The sequence below is a fragment of the Harpia harpyja genome, chromosome Z (assembly GCF_026419915.1).
Source record: "Harpia harpyja isolate bHarHar1 chromosome Z, bHarHar1 primary haplotype, whole genome shotgun sequence".
Lineage (NCBI taxonomy): Eukaryota > Metazoa > Chordata > Aves > Accipitriformes > Accipitridae > Harpia > Harpia harpyja.
Window position 1 is genome coordinate 99,978,927 of NC_068969.1, and position 19,221 is coordinate 99,998,147.

The 19,221-nt window shown below is 36.8% G+C and overlaps 1 protein-coding gene across 1 annotated transcript in view; it reads left to right on the forward strand.

The window, feature by feature from the left end:
- The window catches only part of HCN1 (hyperpolarization activated cyclic nucleotide gated potassium channel 1), a 205,467-nt gene that overhangs the window by 142,332 nt on the left and 43,914 nt on the right, over positions 1-19,221 (forward strand). The window contains exon 5 of the mRNA XM_052777989.1: positions 15,811-15,957. Within this exon, the coding sequence (XP_052633949.1) occupies positions 15,811-15,957 (147 nt within the window). The remainder of the gene's footprint in view (positions 1-15,810; positions 15,958-19,221) is intronic.

Here is a 19,221-nt window from a genome sequence, read left to right on the forward strand (position 1 = left end):
CCCCATTGCATGTGACATTTAAATTTGCAGTACAGTTACGAACAGGGTAGGGAACAATCCTGTGGCAGGCTGAGAAAATAAGCTGTCTCTATCTGCAGTGGCTTAAGGCGATTCCTCAGTGGGGTGGCCTGGGTTTCTATGTCACACCAGGGCTAAAGGCACAAAATTGCTCGAAACAGAGTTTAACTTTATAATTTACATTATATGCAATTTCTGACATACTTTGCCTGTGTGTCAGAGAGGGCTTCTGTGCTGGCCATCACTTTGAGAAAATGTCAGTATTGCATGTGAAAAACCGAAGAAAATGCCAGCTTATAGTTGATATAGCTGGTGCTTTAGCCCTTAAAATCATTTGGTGTTTAGAGTACTAGTTCAGAATAAAAGTGGACTTAGATTATCAATGGCACATGTGAAACAACAGCCAGCGGAGGCTATCATACTCACAGCCAGCGGTACTAGAGTGCAAATTGCTTCTCTTGCCATGGAAACAAAGGCTCCTTTATTCAACTCTAAAACTAAGGCCAATTTTGCTAAAATTTCAGAGTGCTCCTAAAAATACTTAAGACAGGAAGAAATAAGTCAAAGAAAATGTAAGTAATCCTTAGGTCTTTTTAATTTAGAATTGTCTGTAGACTTTTTTAAGAACCCTTTGCTAGCCTTTCACTACTTTCATGTCTTTTCATAGGATCTTATAGATGTTTTGCCCACTTCTCCAAAGCTCTCTGTATTTCTCCTTCTTGTTATGGAAGAAGGAAAAAAAGAAAATAAAGATATTATTTGACAGAAGTTCCATTATTTCTCTTTAGCAGTTACAGCTTTGTGACTTTACCTTTGGGTGAACCGAGCTATATTGAATAAAACACTTTCCCTGAGTGTTTCTGCAGAAATCATCAGCACAGAAATACAGTATCATCATTTGAGAGTTAAATCTCCATAGAGATGTGGGTAGTAATCCACTATTACTAAGAACTTTTTGTGTGTCTTTTTGGAGAATAAAAAATAAGACTTACTCTTTATGTAAGATTTGATACATTTGGGTGATTGAAAGCTTGATGCATTGAACTATTTCTTTATTTACAACTAGAAATATCACAAGGATTGTTAGTCTATTTGTTTGAAGAAAGCTATAAATTGCCTTAAAAAACGTTCTTTCCAGAATGTGCTCCATTGGCTTTTCTATCCCTGATAGGGTCTCTAGCTCTCTTATTTCTCATTTTATTCTAATTAAAGAACTATCTTTAAGTCTTAAGTTCATTCGCTACCTAGTAAGTAAGTTCCATAATTCTGAAATAAAAGAGGATACATCTTGTCGCTCACAGGCGTTCCTCTAGAACCATCAGGTCTATAAAGATGCTTTTCAAGGGAGTACAAAAGGTTGCTTGGAGTATTACTTTACTGCCATGGCTGTCATTTATCAGCAAAGCCTTCAGGTGCCATAAATTAATTTCCCTAAGAATGTCTCTGAAGTATTTATACTTCAAGACTAGATAAAGAAAAGGTAAGGAGAAACAGAAGATGAGATTACAGATGTTTTGTCAGAGTGAATGAAACACAATGGCTGGGAATGTGAAGAGGAGCAGTTTGTAGGACTGTTGCAGTTGTTGCTGCGGAAGGCTTGGGATCTTGAATATTGTGTGATATCATGTGTTAACCTCAGTGATTCAGGTGAAGCTGGAGACTTGAACAGTCTGACAAACAATTTTAGGTTATCTAAAAAAAAAAATTATAATCTCCAAGTCTCCTTTGTAAGTGGAAAGGCTCTTTGCATCATGCAGTAACAAACTGTATGCTCAAATAAAATATGCAGGAAGGTTTCAGACTGTATATGTTAAACAATACATCATAAAGTAATAATAGTAATAATGAGGTTACCTGCTCAGAGCAGGTTTTCTGGTGTCCTCTAAGCTCCTGTGGTTTGTAAAAAAAAATCTTAGTATTGCAGCTGTCTGACACTGACACAGGTGTTTACACGTGAAATGCCTGCAAGGAGGTGGATTAATTGCAGCCAATGGCCCTGTGCAGACCCTTCTTTCCCATGAGTTGCATCTGCAAGGGATGAGTCTCTGTCAGTTTTTCCCACCACCTTGATTCTGTGTAAGTGATTATACTCTATTGGAAAAGCAAGGTGAAATGTGATCATCTACATCGCTATTTCTATCCCTATGAAGAACAAGAGAACTTTCTGTCTCTCTCTGCCTTGATATGTGCTTATTAGGCAAAGCAGAAAAGACACTGAGAGATGCCCAGCCTAGAAGAACCATTTCCTCATCATTAGGACACTGTCAGGTCTTTGATCAGAGGTCAAGAAAAGCAATACATCCTATAACTGAGGAACTGGACCATCTTTGTTTACTGAAGAATCTTCTCTCCCTTTAGCTTTGGACAGACCTTCCCATGCATGATAAACTTACTGCCAGGCAAGTGTCTTTGAAATGGATCCATTTAAAAAGCAAGTTATTTTTCATGAATCAGCATTTTCCACTAATTAATACAAATAGAACTGGCAAGCCATAATTAGGTCTTACCATAGCCAGAATTTCCAAGATCAGCAGCTGTATCATGCCAGTGTTTCTGTCTTGCTTGTTCTGGTGCTGCTAGTAGCATAGCTGTTGGCACAGCACCAAGAGATGTAACAATTACAGTGCTAATAAAACTTTTTTTTTCTTCTTTTCATTACAACTATTAAACAATAGAGATAAAGTTACCTAATATCAACCTAATTATACCTTTTTCTATATTTCTTTTCTAAATTACTACTTCAGATTGCTTCTTGAAATAACTGCATTTCCTGTGTGTGAGATGCTAACAACTAAGCACGCCCATTTAGCTAAAGGCGTTGTAGCACGTGCTGAATTTAGCATTATGCAATGTTTCTGTATTGCAGGGTCAATGGAGTGAGGTGAGGCCTATGCCATGGGAAACCACTGCTCCTGATAGGCAGACCCAACATGCATCTTTCAAAAAATTCCATTCAAATGAAAATAGGTGATTGACACTTGTCACCCCGTGTCCAGGGTCAGCATCAAAGGTAGCTGCAGCATGCATTCAGTGCCTAGGGACAGATGTCCTCATTACAGGTCCTTCAGCTGCACAAACTGCTGCTCATGCCGAGAGCTGAACTGAAGGAGTGACTGAGCAGAGACGAGCTCATCTCCCTCACCCCCTTCTTCCCCCAGAGTGTATGTGGGCAATAACTCCTTGTGCCTCCTCTCCCTCCACTCCAGGCACTTCTTTTAATGTATATTCTTTTTACTGGCACAGGCAAATTGAAAAGAAAAAAAATTGAATCCAAAACATTCAAAAGAGAAGGAAAATTGTACAAAATGACTGGATAGGTATTAAATTTCACTTTGAAACTGGCAATTTTAAGGAGACCATTACAGCATATCTGACATTTTTTAATAAACTGTCATCTGTACAGTATTTTCCGCATTAAAAAAGAAAATAATCCTGCCTTAGACTTGATACAGTTTTACCTATAGTAGCATGGGGAAGAGATGCTTTTCTTTTCATGTCTTGGGGCTTTGATAGTTTTTTCATTAAATCAGAGTTCTGTCATTGCCTCTGTGAAGAGAGGAACTAGCCTGGTTTTCATGCTCCTTCCCTTCCCTCCCCTTTTTAAAACAGTAAAAAGCAAATTTGTGCAAGATAAAGAACAGACTAAGAAAACAAATCCTATTCAGAAAATTCCCCATAACTTACTTAATTTCTCAATTACACTAATTGAAAAGAACCATAAGAGATTTTGTGTTTTGTGGCAATTGAAAGGAAATGTTTAATTATTGCATGTAAGTAAAATGACAGGTTAAAGCATTCTTGGAAGCAACAGTGCTCTTTGGGAGGTACTTAGTGAAAAATAGATAGTAAACAGATGATAGTTTTTAGGCTAAACAAATCACTTCAGTTCCAGCTCATGATAAAGAACTATAAAAGTGAACCTGTCATACCAGTCAGCAGGAAACTTACTTTTTATTTTGATCTATGGTTGATTATAAACTAGTTTTTTTCCTTCTGTGAAAATCCCTGTATACTAAGCAGAGTAGCAGTGAAGAAAGCAGATTGTAGAAATATCCCTGGATTCATAGTGTGTTCAGCCATTCAACAACTGTGGGATGGACAGGTGAGCTTACTACTTTGCCCCTGCTGAAATAAGATAACCAAATGATTGATTGGCAGGTTCACTGTTTGGTGTCTTTTCTGAACACAACCAGATCTCTGGTCATTTGAGAACCATCTGTGCTTACTCATTTTTGGTATATACGGTTGTCATCACAGGTAATCATCCTATAAGTAAATGTTAAGGCTAGCGCTAACTTCAAGTTTGACCAAATATTTGGTTAGAGATTGTCCTTTGGTGCCTCGACAGTCAGATCAAAAGTTCAGCTGGCTCATTAAATAACCTGCCATTGTAGACCAGAGGACTATGCATAAATGAGCGGTGTTTGTGAAATGGAAGTCGTTCCTTTTTCCAGTGTGGTTGGGGGAACACATACGAGAGAGGGACAGGGATTTGAGTCTTGTCCCCATTTGAAACATGGAGATATTTCGGCATGCAAAACCTTTCTTTCTTTTCCTAATAATCCCAGTAAAAGCTAGGATGAAAAGGATTTTAAAAGGATGAACTGCACAAGCACCAGACATACAGTAACCCTTGCAAGGGGTGCAGCAATGTTTCTTGACTCGTGGTTGAATTTCCAGTGGAGGACAAGAGTCCCCTTTGGCCAAGCACATGGAAACCAGCTGCAGCCCTCCAGTGAGTATGGAGCAGGAGCCTAAAGAGATTATTTTTAATATTGGGACAGAAGCAATGAGTCCACTCCTATACAGGTAAAAAAACCTGTTGTCATATGGAAGAGAATGAGTGCTGCAAATACCAAATACATCGTAGCAGCTACTGAAGATAATGCTTTTAAATATTGGGTGAGACTGAACAGAAGTTGAGCTTAAATACTTTAGGAATATTTATCCAGAATTCTTTATAGCTTGGGAAGGTGTTTTTGACATTTCTCTCCTTTCTGTCCTCTGGTAATCTAAAAACCATTCAGGTTGTCAACTAAGGGCAGTAGGTAAAAGCTTAGACCTATGCTGTGTTTGCATAACATGAGGGCTTTGCAATAATGAGGGATACTCATTAGTGAGGTAGGATTCCCTTACTGTAGAAGAGAGCTGATTGGTGATCATGTTCTCCACTCTGTTGTAGCTGCCGGTAGCTGAAGCTCCAGGCAAGGGGCATCAGCGCAGCTAATACAGAGCAGCAGACCCACTATATTATTGTTTGGTTCTGTAACTGTGAATTGAGGCACACAAACAGTTGGTGAATGGATTGTATGACTGACAACTGCAGAGAAGAGATAATAACTTCAGAGACCTTTTATCACCCAGCTGACAGGTTCATTAAATAGCACTGTTTGCAGTCTGAGATGGAAAAGATGCATGTAACAGTATCCTGCAGTATCTACATGCCCTGCCCAGACTCCCACAGTCAAACAATGGCTGGGCCAAAAATAGGGGTTCCCCATCTTTTGGGAGCAGGAATACTGGTTTTACTTCATTTACACCACTGTGTGTCAGGAGTAATGCTTGCAGCAGGTGACACGCTAAGGAGTTAAAGAAGAGAAAAATACAAGGTTCTTGGAATAAATGTGACAAGAGAAATTTGAGTTGAAAATCTGTTAAATAGCCATTAATAAATATAAGCTATACAATTCTTCTCATTCCTTTCCCACTAATCTGTAACTTAATGTCTTTTATTATTATTTTAACATAGAAGCCACTTACAAAGTTAGACTGGAAGTTCTTGCAAAAGGAAGAAAAATGTAGCCTGCTGTCTATGATTGTCTGATGTTATTCAAATTCTTCCTGGGAGAATTGAGCCTCAGGGACTTTTTTCAGACATTATTTTTATTTATACAAATTAGATTATTCATTCAGCAAACAGAAGCAATATCATGTGATATCTAGACATACAACCACGCAGCTCAGCTAGTGAGTTGGAACTATTAAATTTTGGGTTAAGAGATCATTTTAAAAGCTTGTAAACAATCTATTATCTAATTTCTCAAATGAGTGAAAAAAGCAAATTAATTTATTGCTTCCTATGAGAGGGAGATAGGTATCATAAAAATGGGGAAATGTGCCATATGAAATTGCACATTCTGTTTTTTGGCGGGGGGGAACGACATGTAATTTGTACATACTATTTTAATAGTGTTGCGTAATAGAATATATTGAATTTAATTGAAACAGCTTATAAAGTGTTTTAGCAAAGTGGCTGTCTAAAATACTCAATGTTTTCATTCAAAATAGTGCCTTTAAATGGAAGTTATGTATTTTCATTTTGTGGTCTTTGCACAGAATTTTGCAAATCTTATCCCTTTAATCTTAAAAAGTATATTTTGCTGAAAGATTGTTTTTAAAAAGTGATGTTACTCCTTTTTCAGAAGGCGAAAAACTGTTCCCCTTCATATTCTTTCAGTACTCATTCACTGCACTTGCAGTTATCCTTCTGCTGCAGAATGAAATCTCAACAAATGAAATAAAGATATATTGCTTAAAAATTAATCACCTGTGAATTTTTGGTCAGATGAAACTTCAGTTGGCATTTTTTACATTCCCTCTTCAATGTAATTTGAGTGATAAGTCAACATTCAGTTGAATACTAAATTTAAGCATAGTAGACATTACAGATACTTCTGTGAATTGTAAACCAGAATGTTATTTTGATAGGTTTCATTTTTAACCAGGAATTGAAGTTCCCTGCATAGTTAATAGTTTGTGTAATTCCATGATTATTTGCTTTCCAAGTCCACTTAGGCATTTGAATAATTTTGAGAAAGAGGCAATAAAACCTCTTGTGTAGTTAATGTGGCAAAGCCTCTACCCAGCTGCAGTTCGTTGCAAATGTGTGATCATCGTTCAGTTCTGTCCATGTCCATACAGCTTTTGTTACCTCCAGAGCTATGTATTAGCACTGCTTGAGGGGGAAGTGGATATTTCTAATACCAAACACACTTTCCACAAAGCAAAATTTTCCACCAAAACTATTAACCTTTCCACACTCCAAGAAAATTATATCCATTTTCCTTTTTAAAAAATAAACAGCACCAAAATCAATGAAACAAACAAACAAAAAACCCCAAATACATAATTTTGTTTTAGCTTAAAACATTTTACATTTTGTTTTGGATAGCTTCCATGTTAAACTGTATTTGCTTAAACAACCATTGCAAATGGCATCCCTCGCATTCTGTATCTCAGGATCCCTGTTGAACCTCCCCTCTTTTCCTGCAATGTCGTCTGTCTGGTACCTCCTGCATAGAAGTGAGGGGCCTAGAACTCCATGAATAAGCAAATTAATGTCAATGTTTACATGCTTTGAAACAATTCCCTCTCTCCCCCGCCCCCTGCCCTGAACTACATCAGAAAGTTTTTCACCCTTTTCTTCACTGAAAAAAAAAAAAAAATTCTGTAGGTAGAAAATAAAATCTTGTGCCCAACAAAGTGAAGGACAAGAGAAGAGACAAAGCTCCTTGTTTCCTTCAGCTCATTTCAAGGCCTTAACAGCACAATAGCACAGAGAAAAAGGATTTTGACATCAATGATACCTGCTTATATTTCGTGGGAAGTGCAGGAATTACATTTCAACCCCTGAGGTGTAAACCCAATGAACTTTCACAGGGATTGAAAAATACTGGAAAATTGTTTCATAACATTGTAAGCTGAGTGTTTATAGAAATTCTCTACCAAGAAAAAGCTATTTGGATCATATGAAAATATTTGGGCTTTGCCTTTTTATTCAACACTTACTTGAAAACCTATTCAGATGAGCTGGTTTTTGAAATGGCATATGCTCTGCCAGATAAGATAACTGACAGTCACCTGAATCATGTGTCTAGTCACTACTAAAAAGTTAGTCAGGGGAGAAATTTTATAATTATATTGCTTTATTAGAATTAAATCCTTTATACATCAGACCGTTTTGTAGTTCAGTGCATTTTGTCAGTTGTTATTCAGTGATGTGTTGGCATACTAACGGCCTTTCCCTTTTAACCAGATAGTACCTCATTTATTGCACTTCCAATGTAGAGGACCCATGTGCTTTTTTCCATAAGTCTGAAACACAAATATAAAATCCTCACCTGGCATTTGATAACTAAAGATTCATCAGTGTCTCCCTGTAGCATTCACTTTCTTCTTTTGAAAACTAAATTTATTAAATTTCTTCCTTTAAGTCTAAAATTTTAGAAGCACAGTTATAAGGGCAAATGAACTTGAAAGTAATCCTTTAGTATTTTCCTATTGGATCGGATGCTGTATATATATGTGTATCACAATAGAAAGGTTCATATTTTAGAATCTTTAAATAAATCATTATTTTAAAATACATGCTTACAGTTGATATTTAGCTAATTTGTCAGTGCTAGTCACTTAGACCTCCCCTAGGGTCAATGGAGAGAGAGAGAGAAGGATGACAAAGGTGACTTTATGCCATGTATGCGAGACATGAATTTTAGAATGAGATTAATTGCCCCTTGTTATATCTATCTCTGGTTATGAGAGAGAGAGTCAGGGTAACTGGTTTAAATTATACACTTGACTTTTAGAAAGCTGAACTAAGGTATCGCACTAAAAACTTTCCATTCTTTTTTGTCAGTTCACATTTTTCAAGACTATTTAGCACAGAAAGAGAGCAGTCTTAATTTTGTAATTCTAAAAGTTTCTGTTCAAAGTCCAATTTTGGTGATAGTCAAATTTGCTGCCTTTTGATTTGCTTGATTTTTTGAAAGTAGCCATAGATGAAAATTTACAAATATGAAAATCATTTAAGTATTGGGATGTATAAGGAGTTTCTGGGATCTGTTCTATGTGACACTTTCTATGTAGACCATAATGTGTCATGTACACAAAACTGATTTGCTTTAGGGTATGTAGACCTCCTCCTGCTCTCACAAGCAAAGCTAGTGTAAGACAGCAATTTTCTTTGCTTTCACATGTACTGCTGCTGGTCCTTCCCCCAGTTTGGTTGTGGGCCCGTTGCAAGTTTTCCAGATATCAAGCTGGAACAAGCCTAGTAGAAAAATACCTAAAGGCACGATACTGTCACTAGGCTTGCATAATACCTTCAGGAGTGTGCTGATGAGTTCAATGATGATATGAACCTTAGGACAGTATAAGGCTTCAGATGCTAATATTATAGAAAGATCAAGATACTTTATAGAAAGATTGAGTTGAGTTTTGAGAGGCGAAATAATAAGATGAAATTCAGAATTTAAAAATCAAAGGACTCAGGTACTAGTACAAGCTGCTGCTCTAAACTGGAAGATTAGGAGCACAGGAATTGCAAGTGGCGAGGAGAAAATGAGGAATCTGAGTGATGAAGCTGCTCGTAGAATGACTGAAAACAACCATTTCAATGCATCTTGGTTTTCCACTAGATGGGAAAGAAATAGTAGTATGAATTATGAATTGGTGAGACTTCCTCTAAAATATTATGTACAGTTCTAGTAATTGCAGTTGGAGAAAGATGAACTGAAGTCAGAATGGATGAAAAAGATGAAGGCCAGTATGCTGTCTTCTGAACAAAAAGTAGAATATACTACTTGGACGAGGCTGAGAAGAGACATGATTCCCATCTATAAACACTCCAGAGAGAAATACCAAGGAACACAAGCTTTTGGAGCTGCTAGATAATTTTGTACTAAGCATTAATTAATTTAAACTGCATCTGCGTACATTTAGACTGAAATTTAAAATAAGGTTCAGAACTATATAGAAGACCAGTGAGCTTCTTGAAACAATATTCTTAAAGGATTGATGGAGAGAGAAAGTCTAACTGTTTTTGAGATGGCTTGATTTGTTTATAAGGCGTTATGTGATCTGAGGTTTTGCAATATCAGGGGAATAAATTCAATAACTCAGGGGAGCTATTTTTCCTAATGTAGTTTAGAAACCATGCAGAATTTTGATGGTTCTTTGCTTGATGTTCATTATTTAGAAAGGCTTCAATCTTGATCAAATTGCCTCCTCTCACCTTTCTGCTCCTTCTCAGTGAGTTAAATCTGTGTATTGCAATGCTGCTTAAATTCTTATTTTATACATGGCAGGCAAGCAATTTCAAACCATTTTAAGAATACTGATGAGTTTATTGCATCTAAATTGTGGGACTGAACTTCCTTAATTCAGCAGAAGGATTTTACAAATTATTTCTGCTTTCTTTTTACATTTGTAATCAGTATATAGGATTTTTTTTTTTACATCACATTGAAAAGTTTGTATTCGTAAGACTGTGGCTTTGACTGGATATAAACCTCCAGTAAAGTGCTACTTCCTCTTTTTTTCCTAGCCTGTCTGTATGTGATTAATTTTATATTAACATCTTGTACAGTATGTTAAAAACACAATTAAAATGTTTTATTAATGTACTATAAGGGTCAGGATTACACTTGTGGTAAAAGGAAAGAGAACCTGAACATAAACATTTTTACAGATGCTTACAGTTTTTTGGGGGGGAGTTTTCATAGAAGTGAGTCTCTGTTGCCAAGGACAAAATCATTGTACGAAGTGCAAAAGGCATATCATTCAAGCTGGATTTTCAAGTGGTGGTACAGGGACATAGGTCATTTAAAAAAAGCTAGTCAGTTATCAATGTAGTTGAGTGCTGACATTTTGGAAGAATCTGACATTGGCACTTGTTGTATTCAGATAGTTTGGGTGTGACCAGGTCCAGGTACAATAAGAGAATGTCATTAGTTTCATGGTTTTTAACTGATACTTTTCATGTATTTCATATGTTTATGTGGTTTATTGTATCAAGGACTGAATGTTAAGCTGTAAAGATTATTAGGACTCTCAGAATTTTTTCAGCTAAAAAAGGCAACTTGATAGTTATGAAATATTATGAGGAAAGGACCTAGTAGGCTCAACTTATGTACTAAAATATCTTGTGAGAGATCAACATTCAGGTTTCCATTTTACTGGTTTCATTGGGATATTGCCTGTATTGGTCTACTGTCTTATTTTAAAATATTTTCCCTGCTTCAGTTGGAAATTGTTATGAAAAAGACCTCACTCCTCTCCTTTGTCTTTTTCCATTCCTATTTTTTTAAGGATAACTGTAGTTTCCTAACCAACTCTACTGAGGACCTCATGTGATCAATGTCATACTACTCACCTTTTGTGGAGGAACATAGTAGCAGAACTTTGCTACATACAAGAAGCCCATGAATAAGATTATGGCTGAAACAACAAGAAGCAGTTATTACTGGATGATGCTTTGCAGTAAAAATCTGTGAAATATCTAACTTTGAAATCCACTTAGCTCTCACCTATTTCAGCAATTTTATTTGTTTATTTGTGTAGCATTTATGGGTATTTTCATTTCAGTGATGAATATAAAACACTGGGATAGAAATTACTGAAATTATGGCAGTGCAATATATAAACCACATACATTAATATACATACTCATTTTAGGACAAACAATTCAATATTCACCTGGAAAAAGAGATAGGCATGGAACAGTCAGCAACACAGTATTTCTTCCATTCAGTGAGTTATTGAATAGACCAGGAATACATAGTTGTACTGGGTATGAAAAACAGCATCAGCATTCAAAAATACTGTTTACTTCTATGAAAATATAAGACAACATGTAATGAATTTGAGAGAGAGGAAGATTAAAGTGCAAAGAGAATATATACTTTGTACAGGCCAAAAACAGAGTAGATAGTATAGAGGCACAGCAGGATACAAAAATAGGTATTTGTATGAATAATAAAAGCATTTTAAATGGCATCAAGTAGGATCAGAAGGCTTGTGATCTCCATATTTCAGAGTATAAGCCAGCTGATCCAGGGAAAGAAAGAAAGTTGACAATCTTTTTATTTAATTGCAGTCAGCTACATCAGTATGCATTAAGAAGTTTTTTAAAGCAGTCTGAAAGCATTTGATTACCAGAAAACATATTGAGGTTAACTGGACCATGTTTAGGGTTTTATGGAAATAAAGTCACTTGTGTGTAGTAACATTAGACAAAACAACAATGTTCTCATTTTAAAACGTTTATCTTAGCTTTCCTTTGTCTTGCCATGTCTTCATCCAGCGCAGGCTCTGCTGAATAGCCTGGATGCCTCTTTCTCCCCTCAGAACCCTGGAATCAGAGTTAGTTTTCTGTTGCCTTTAGAGGCCTCTGACATCCCTTTAGATGTGCACGCATGGAGTCCCTTACTAAACAGTCCTCCCTGGAAAATGAAGTGCTCCTTGTGTCAGGCAGGAGCAAGGATGGAAAGGCAATTTAAAATTAAAAAGAGAGTTTTAACACAGTCATTTAGATTTTGAATGTAGTTTGGTGCTTCCCATGTGGCATAAGAAAAGGGAAAAAAAAAAGTAAAAGAAATTAAAGTCAGTTTTGAGGGAACTTGCTGTGGCTCTGAAAATTATTTCATACAGATGTAAGCACCAAAGGTGCTTTAGTGAATGTGGACTTAAGCCATCTCTTTTCTGAATAAAGCAAAACAAACAAGAAAACAAACAAACAAACAAACCCCTAAAACTAAACCAAAACAAAACAAAAAAACCCATGCAAACCAAAATTTTCAACCTGGAAGGGAAGAGATACAGGATACAGTGTAATGAGAAGAGTTAGAGAGAAATTATTCCACTCATATAAAGATGCAGGTTCAAGTGTCAGGTCTGATGGATGACTCAGGATCAGTTACAGCTCTTTTAAATATGATTAAAATACAAAGTTTTGACGAAATTTAACTTCACTGACAATTTTATCAACTTCATATGTAAAATCGCACTTAGAAAAATCAGGGGAAGAAGCTACTGAATTTTCATTTTTATTCAAGGGATTCACGGTGCTAATGAGAATTTTTAAACCTTTTTGACATGTTTTTTTTTCCCAGAAAATAGTTCAGTTCTCTTTAAGTTATTTGCATTTTTTTCATGAGTAAAAAACCCCAACAAAATTCATTATAATTATTTAAAAGTGAAAAACATCTCCATCTCTAACCATTATTGATATCTGTGATACCCATAGAGAAAATATTCTTCAGAACTAACTTGGAAAAATTAGTGTTTTATTACATGAAATGAGCAAGACCATATTAATTTTGCTCCTTTGCATCTTCATTTTAGCACAGTTTTTTGCAACTGGCATGTGACACACCACAGTGACATAACATATAGCACGCTGAAAAAATAAACTTGCTTTTCTGAGAAATAAAACAGCAATCATTACTTGGACTGAGTTAGTGGAAGATATCAGCTGCTGAAGAAAAGAGTGTTAGAAGTTTTGAGGGAACACTTCACGTGAATGCTATGACAGAATGTCAAGAAGGGAGCAGTAGTAACGTGAATGATACAGAATATGAGTGAAAATAACACCGAGAAAGTTTAAGAAAAGATTTATTACAGGGTGATAGTGATAGTATACTGTACACTCACAGGGTCAGATAATTTGACATAGGAAGAGACCTTGATAGTATTTTAGATGGTTAAATATTTCTTGGAATTGTGGGAGACTTTAACTTCCTTCTTGTAGATTTTTTAAAGAAAATGTTGCTAATATGCAGCTGTCCCTATTATTCTGTGTGTTACTAATTTGGAAACATTTTAAGATACACCAGTGATAAGCACTACCTTCCTACTAGTTTTATTTTTTCTGTTTCCCTAAAATTCTCATGTGTAAGCATAAACCCTGGTATAGAAAAGAACTCGGGTGTGTGGGAGAAAGCACCTATTCAAATAACAGCACTAATGAAAGGGAGCACTGTAAATTGCTGGCAAAGCAAATTGCTTTTAGCATTAATGTTCTCTTATTCAAGGTCATTCTGGTATAAAAGTCCTTTGCAGCTCTCTTACAATATACATCTCAATGAATGTCTATTTTTTATTAACAAGGATTACTCCTCATTAGTGTTGCTCAAGCATATTTGTATGCAAATAAGATTGGGTAGAGGGGTGCAGCCCCCGTGCTAGGGAGCACAGTGAAGTCCCTTCCCTGCCCATGTGTACTACAACACAACACACGTTACACATCCTTACATGGGGCCACAGCAATGGAAGGCTGGACACAGACACGAAGGGGACATTGCGCAGTGCATCTTCTCCTTGGCTTTGCTGCAGAAAAGCTGGAGCGCTGCACAGCAGCTAGGGCTATGTGACCACCTTGGTGAGGTATGTAGAGCACTGGGCAATCTCTTGTCCTTTCCCTCTAAGTAAATCTGTGCCTAGATTAGCTGCGACTGATTAGTAGGGTAATTTTAGAAGCAATAATTTGTTTATGCTAGAACATGTCTGTCTTCTGGTGACCCAAAACTCTGACTCAAACCCACAATGTGTGGATAAATTTCTCCATATCAGAACAGAAACTGATGATGAGCATGCAAATTTAAATCTCGCTTCTAAAGGATGGGGGTGAAGAATTCTTGCTTCAGAGGTGCAAAATAGCTGTGCAGAGGTTAAATCAGACTTACATATTCATCATACATTGTTTAATAGTCCCATGCAAAATTACTTTCCTCTTATTTGTGGAATGCATGTTGTGCACATGGCCTCATCTGATCTTATGCCACTTTGCAAAGCAAAAACTAATTTCAGTTCCAGAAGATGGAGCAGCCTTCAGTTATACAAGTTAAAGGATATGTGCTGCAGTTCGTAAGGAGTGCATGTACATTATAAATTCATGTAATTGCTCTACAGAGATGCTGATCCTAATTAAGACTTCATTGGCTTTTTCACTGAAAACAGTTAAAATGGCCTAATTAAACATGAAAAAATGAATAAAAAAATTAAAGGAAGACTCTTTACAGAAGTAAACCAAGTTTCTGCCAAGTTTTAACTCACCTATAAGCCTGGGAGGGGTTTCATCCTCTTCAACTCAGACAAGGAAGGGAGTTCTGAGGGGCAAAAGTCTTGGTCAGGTGGTACTTGTCCATTTGTGGTATAGGCAACTTCTCCATTTTGTGGGTCTGAGATGTATCACATAGTTTAGTACAGTACAACTCTGAGTATGTTAGTTTGGGACTTTCTTTTCTGAAAACGATGCTATCCAAAAAGGCTTCTGAAGAAGGGATGCAAACAAAGCAGAAGACAGGACAGAGGACTAGTAGAAACAAGGAAACCAAATGCGCAAGGTAAATGAAGTGAGATCCTATCAGTCTCCTGGGTCTTGGCATCTCTCTCTTCCCCCACTTTCTATTTCCTCATGTCATGTTTATTTTTCCAGTTCACTTCTCTCTTCTCTTCATTCCTCCTGAGGAATGCTTTCTACTTCATTATTTCCACAGATTTTAACTTTGTTCTTCAGTCACTTTATAAGCATACACAACATTAATATGTTGCATATTAATACAGCATAGCCAGTTTCTGAAATTTCATACCTTAAACTCTCTCCGAATGCAGCACTAGAGACGTAGATGGACACTGTGTACAGTTTCCCTGTCTGCTGCATGGAATGAGCTAAAAATGGTGTTGATGTACTTTCACAACTTCTGTATAGCTGGGAATTTAGGGAACAAAGTGTGACAAGTGTGAGGGTTTGGCTACTAAAACTTACATATTGATGTGGATATTAGCATCACCACTAAAGACAGTTTCTGTAATTTCTAGTTGTGCTGTCACGTGAGTAATACTAAATTAACTAATATCTGTGTGAGGGTTCTCTGACATATGAATAAAATGTTGTCTTTATGAAATATGTAAAGCTTAAGTGGATACATGAATAAATTTTCATTTCGTAGGTGCCTTTAGATAGTAAAAAAGTAGGGGTTTTTTTTCTGATTCTTCCTTTTATTGTCCTGACAGTACAAACAAGTGGAACAGTACATGTCATTCCACAAGTTACCTGCTGAAATGCGCCAGAAGATCCATGATTACTATGAGCACCGCTACCAAGGCAAGATCTTCGATGAAGAAAACATTTTGAATGAGCTCAATGATCCCCTCAGGGAGGTAAGATTAAAGTATTTGAGTAGTTCTTCATGGTACAGAAAACTTTCCTGTCTTTGCTGTTTCTGTGTTGAAATGCTCTTTCTGATTCTATTATGTAACATTTAATCTCATTTGACCTAGTCAATGAATGACCAGGAGAATGAATTTTGTATTAGATTGACACAAATAAGCAGGTTTACACTCTATTCTGAACCGGTCTGTCAGAGTTACTGCCACACAAGGATGTCAAAGAGTAAAATCCCATCATTAATTGTTAAGAGAAACTCATGGTTTTCTGCCATTCTTTAGAACAGAGAGGCACTGGACTAGAATAGTCCTGGATGAAAGTTTTTTCTGCTCTCCCTACTTGCTAACCACTCATCTGTGCAGATGAAACCACTGAAAGCCACCAGTGAAGGGAGAACTGCTTTGTTTGATTCTGTGAAGTAGCATCATTGGTTAAGATGGTCTTTACTTGAGATGGGGAAGCTGGAATATGATATACAAGCCATTAAAAATCTCTTTTCTTAAAACTGTAGTCTGTATTCCAGTTTGGGGGTTTATGTCATGTCATGTCATGTCTGGAAGCAAGGTGCTTGTGTGGGAGGAAGGTAGCATTCGTCTTGTTGTAATAGAGGTAGCTGCTTAATGGGAATATAAATCTGACTGTCTTCTGTTGGGTGGTGCTCATGCCTGACCTGCTCAAGGATGTTTGTGTTATCAGTTGGCCGATACCCTCTACTGAAAGGAGGGAAAAAAAAACAGAGAAGAATGAAGTTGAATAATTTAGAGAAGAAAGCATAAACAGGAAAAAGAGAAAAGAAACAAGAAAAGGGGACAATAAAGGAGGAGCAATCTGATAGGTGATGAAACCTGTGTAATTTTCAGTGATACCAAGTAATGCTTTTTAGTATCCTCTGCTATGGGACGACTGGTGCTGAATATATGCCTGTGTGTACATATATATTTTTATATATATATATATATATATATATAAAACCCACCCAACAGAGCACAGGATGACATCTGTACTTTTGGAAAGATATGTCAAGGTTGGGGGTTTTTTTTAGCAAGTTTCATGGCATGAGAAGAGCATAGGTCTGTGATGTGTTCTCTGTATCATTGAATCCTGCTTTTTGTTGTGAAGGGAAAACATGTCATACAATCCATTGCCAAAATCAGTCAAGCTCCATATTTAAAACAGTTATAAGAAACAATGCCTTGCGCATTCACGGGCTCTGAGGGCAGCTGGCACAGTTTTGCCATGTCTGTGTTATCAAAGTCCAATAGTGGCCTTCCTTCTTAGAAACTGCCAGCTGGGAACGGTGAACAGTGCCCCAAATTGCTGGGTCATTGCTAGATGGTTCAAGTCAAAATCAGGTCAAACCATGATTGTTCTAACAATTTAACAGTACAGCTGACTGAATTCCAGTGCTGGGCCAATTAATTCCCTAACAAAAATGTAGCCAGAGTCCTTTCATTACATTGTGAATTTGTAAGTGTTTTGGAGGGCAGGTGGAGGGCTCTGGCTTCCGCCCTGCCTCTGCCAGTTTACCCTGTGGCTCCCCTCGGTAGCTTTTGACATGTCACAAGGAGAATGTACTATAAAAAACTATCATGTAGGACAGGAAAAGTGTGGGAGTTATCCCTAGAGAACAGTGACAGTCAGAACATGAAACTCGACCAGTATGGAGCTTTTGTTTTGTTAAAGGAACAGAAGCATGTACAGACACATCAGTCACTGACATCAGAAACAGTTTCATCTATTTCCGCTTTTAAGGAAAGCATTTCTCCATAAATGAAGTCTACTACCCTTCCATTGCAAAATCTTCTTTTACTAACAACAATTTGCAGTTATGGCATGCTAATTACCCATCTTTTCCTCCTTCCCTCCTTGTTTCCTCCCTCCCTCTCAGCCTCCCTCCCTCCACTAGTTCTATCCCCTTTCCTTCCTTTTTTCTTATTGCTTAAGAGCAGCAAGGCAAATCTGGTCAAGCATAAAAAACAAAAAGCACTTCTGGGGAGAGATCAAGCATGGAAAATTTCAAAAATTAATGAGCCACTAAAAACAAGAACAGAATTTCATGGAAGGAGTGGCTTCTGATTTTGCTATGATCATGCTGTACTTAGTATGTCTTCTTTGTTCTCTGTATTATATAAGAAGAATGTATTTACTCAGCTACAATCAGTTGCACACTGCCCTGATGACAACATAGTTGTTCCAGAAAAAGATCCAAAAAAAAAGAAAGTAAGAACTGGACAGTGGCAATGCCAGAACAGGTTTCCCAACAAATCTGTCCAAATTCTGGCAGCAGTTCATGCAGTGTGCCCTGAAAACACTACTTGGGTTTTTGCTTAGATTAGCAGTTTCAAATTCTGTTTTAGCTGCCACTTCAGTATGTGCAGTTTGGTAGTGCAGGTAGTGGCTTTTTGATGTTACTAATGGATGATAAATTAGAGCCTTTTAAAGGCAGAACACAATTGTTCCTATGTTGGATGAGATACTCCATCTTACGTGCCAATAACCGGACAAGGCTATAACATCCAAGTGATAGCAGAGATACCCTAGCCGCATCATTCAAGAATAAATATTTACTGCATTTCTTAAGTTTTTAATGAATCCTGCATTTTATTATACTTTGAGTTTAGCATAAGGTAAGAATTAAACATTGAGAATCTCCACGGGGCACACTTAGCTTGATGAAAGTAGCTTCTGATGAAGACATTCAACTGAAACCATTATTTCCTCACTTACAGTAAGCAGAACAAAACAAAACACACAAAGTACTGCATAATTATAGCATGAATATAATCAAATATTGTAAAAAAAGGTGCAGTGTTTTCAGTTCTCCTTGTTCTCAGCCATTCGTTTACTGTATGAGCTGAAATTTTCTACAGCTAGACTCTCTTTGGGAGTGATGACCTTTTCTTGGTCCATGTTTTAAAATTTTGGCTCACTCTTTTTTAGCAGAAAAGTAATTATGCATTATATAAATATGATCATTCAACCATTAAAAATAGCTAAAGGACATAGAATTAGCAGTAAAAATCAGGGTAAAATTAATTCTTACATGATAAATACTACTAATAAAGCTGTATATGCTCATAGTAGAGGTAAGACTTTTTTGATAAAAAAAGGATGGATGTTAATTTTACTGAGCTTCTGAAAATTATGTATGGAACTTTCCTAGTAGATTGGATGATTAAAATAATGAAAAGCTAAGAAAAGTTTTGATGCATATGTGTGAGTAGCTAACTTTGTTGGGTGACAGAAATAGAATCATG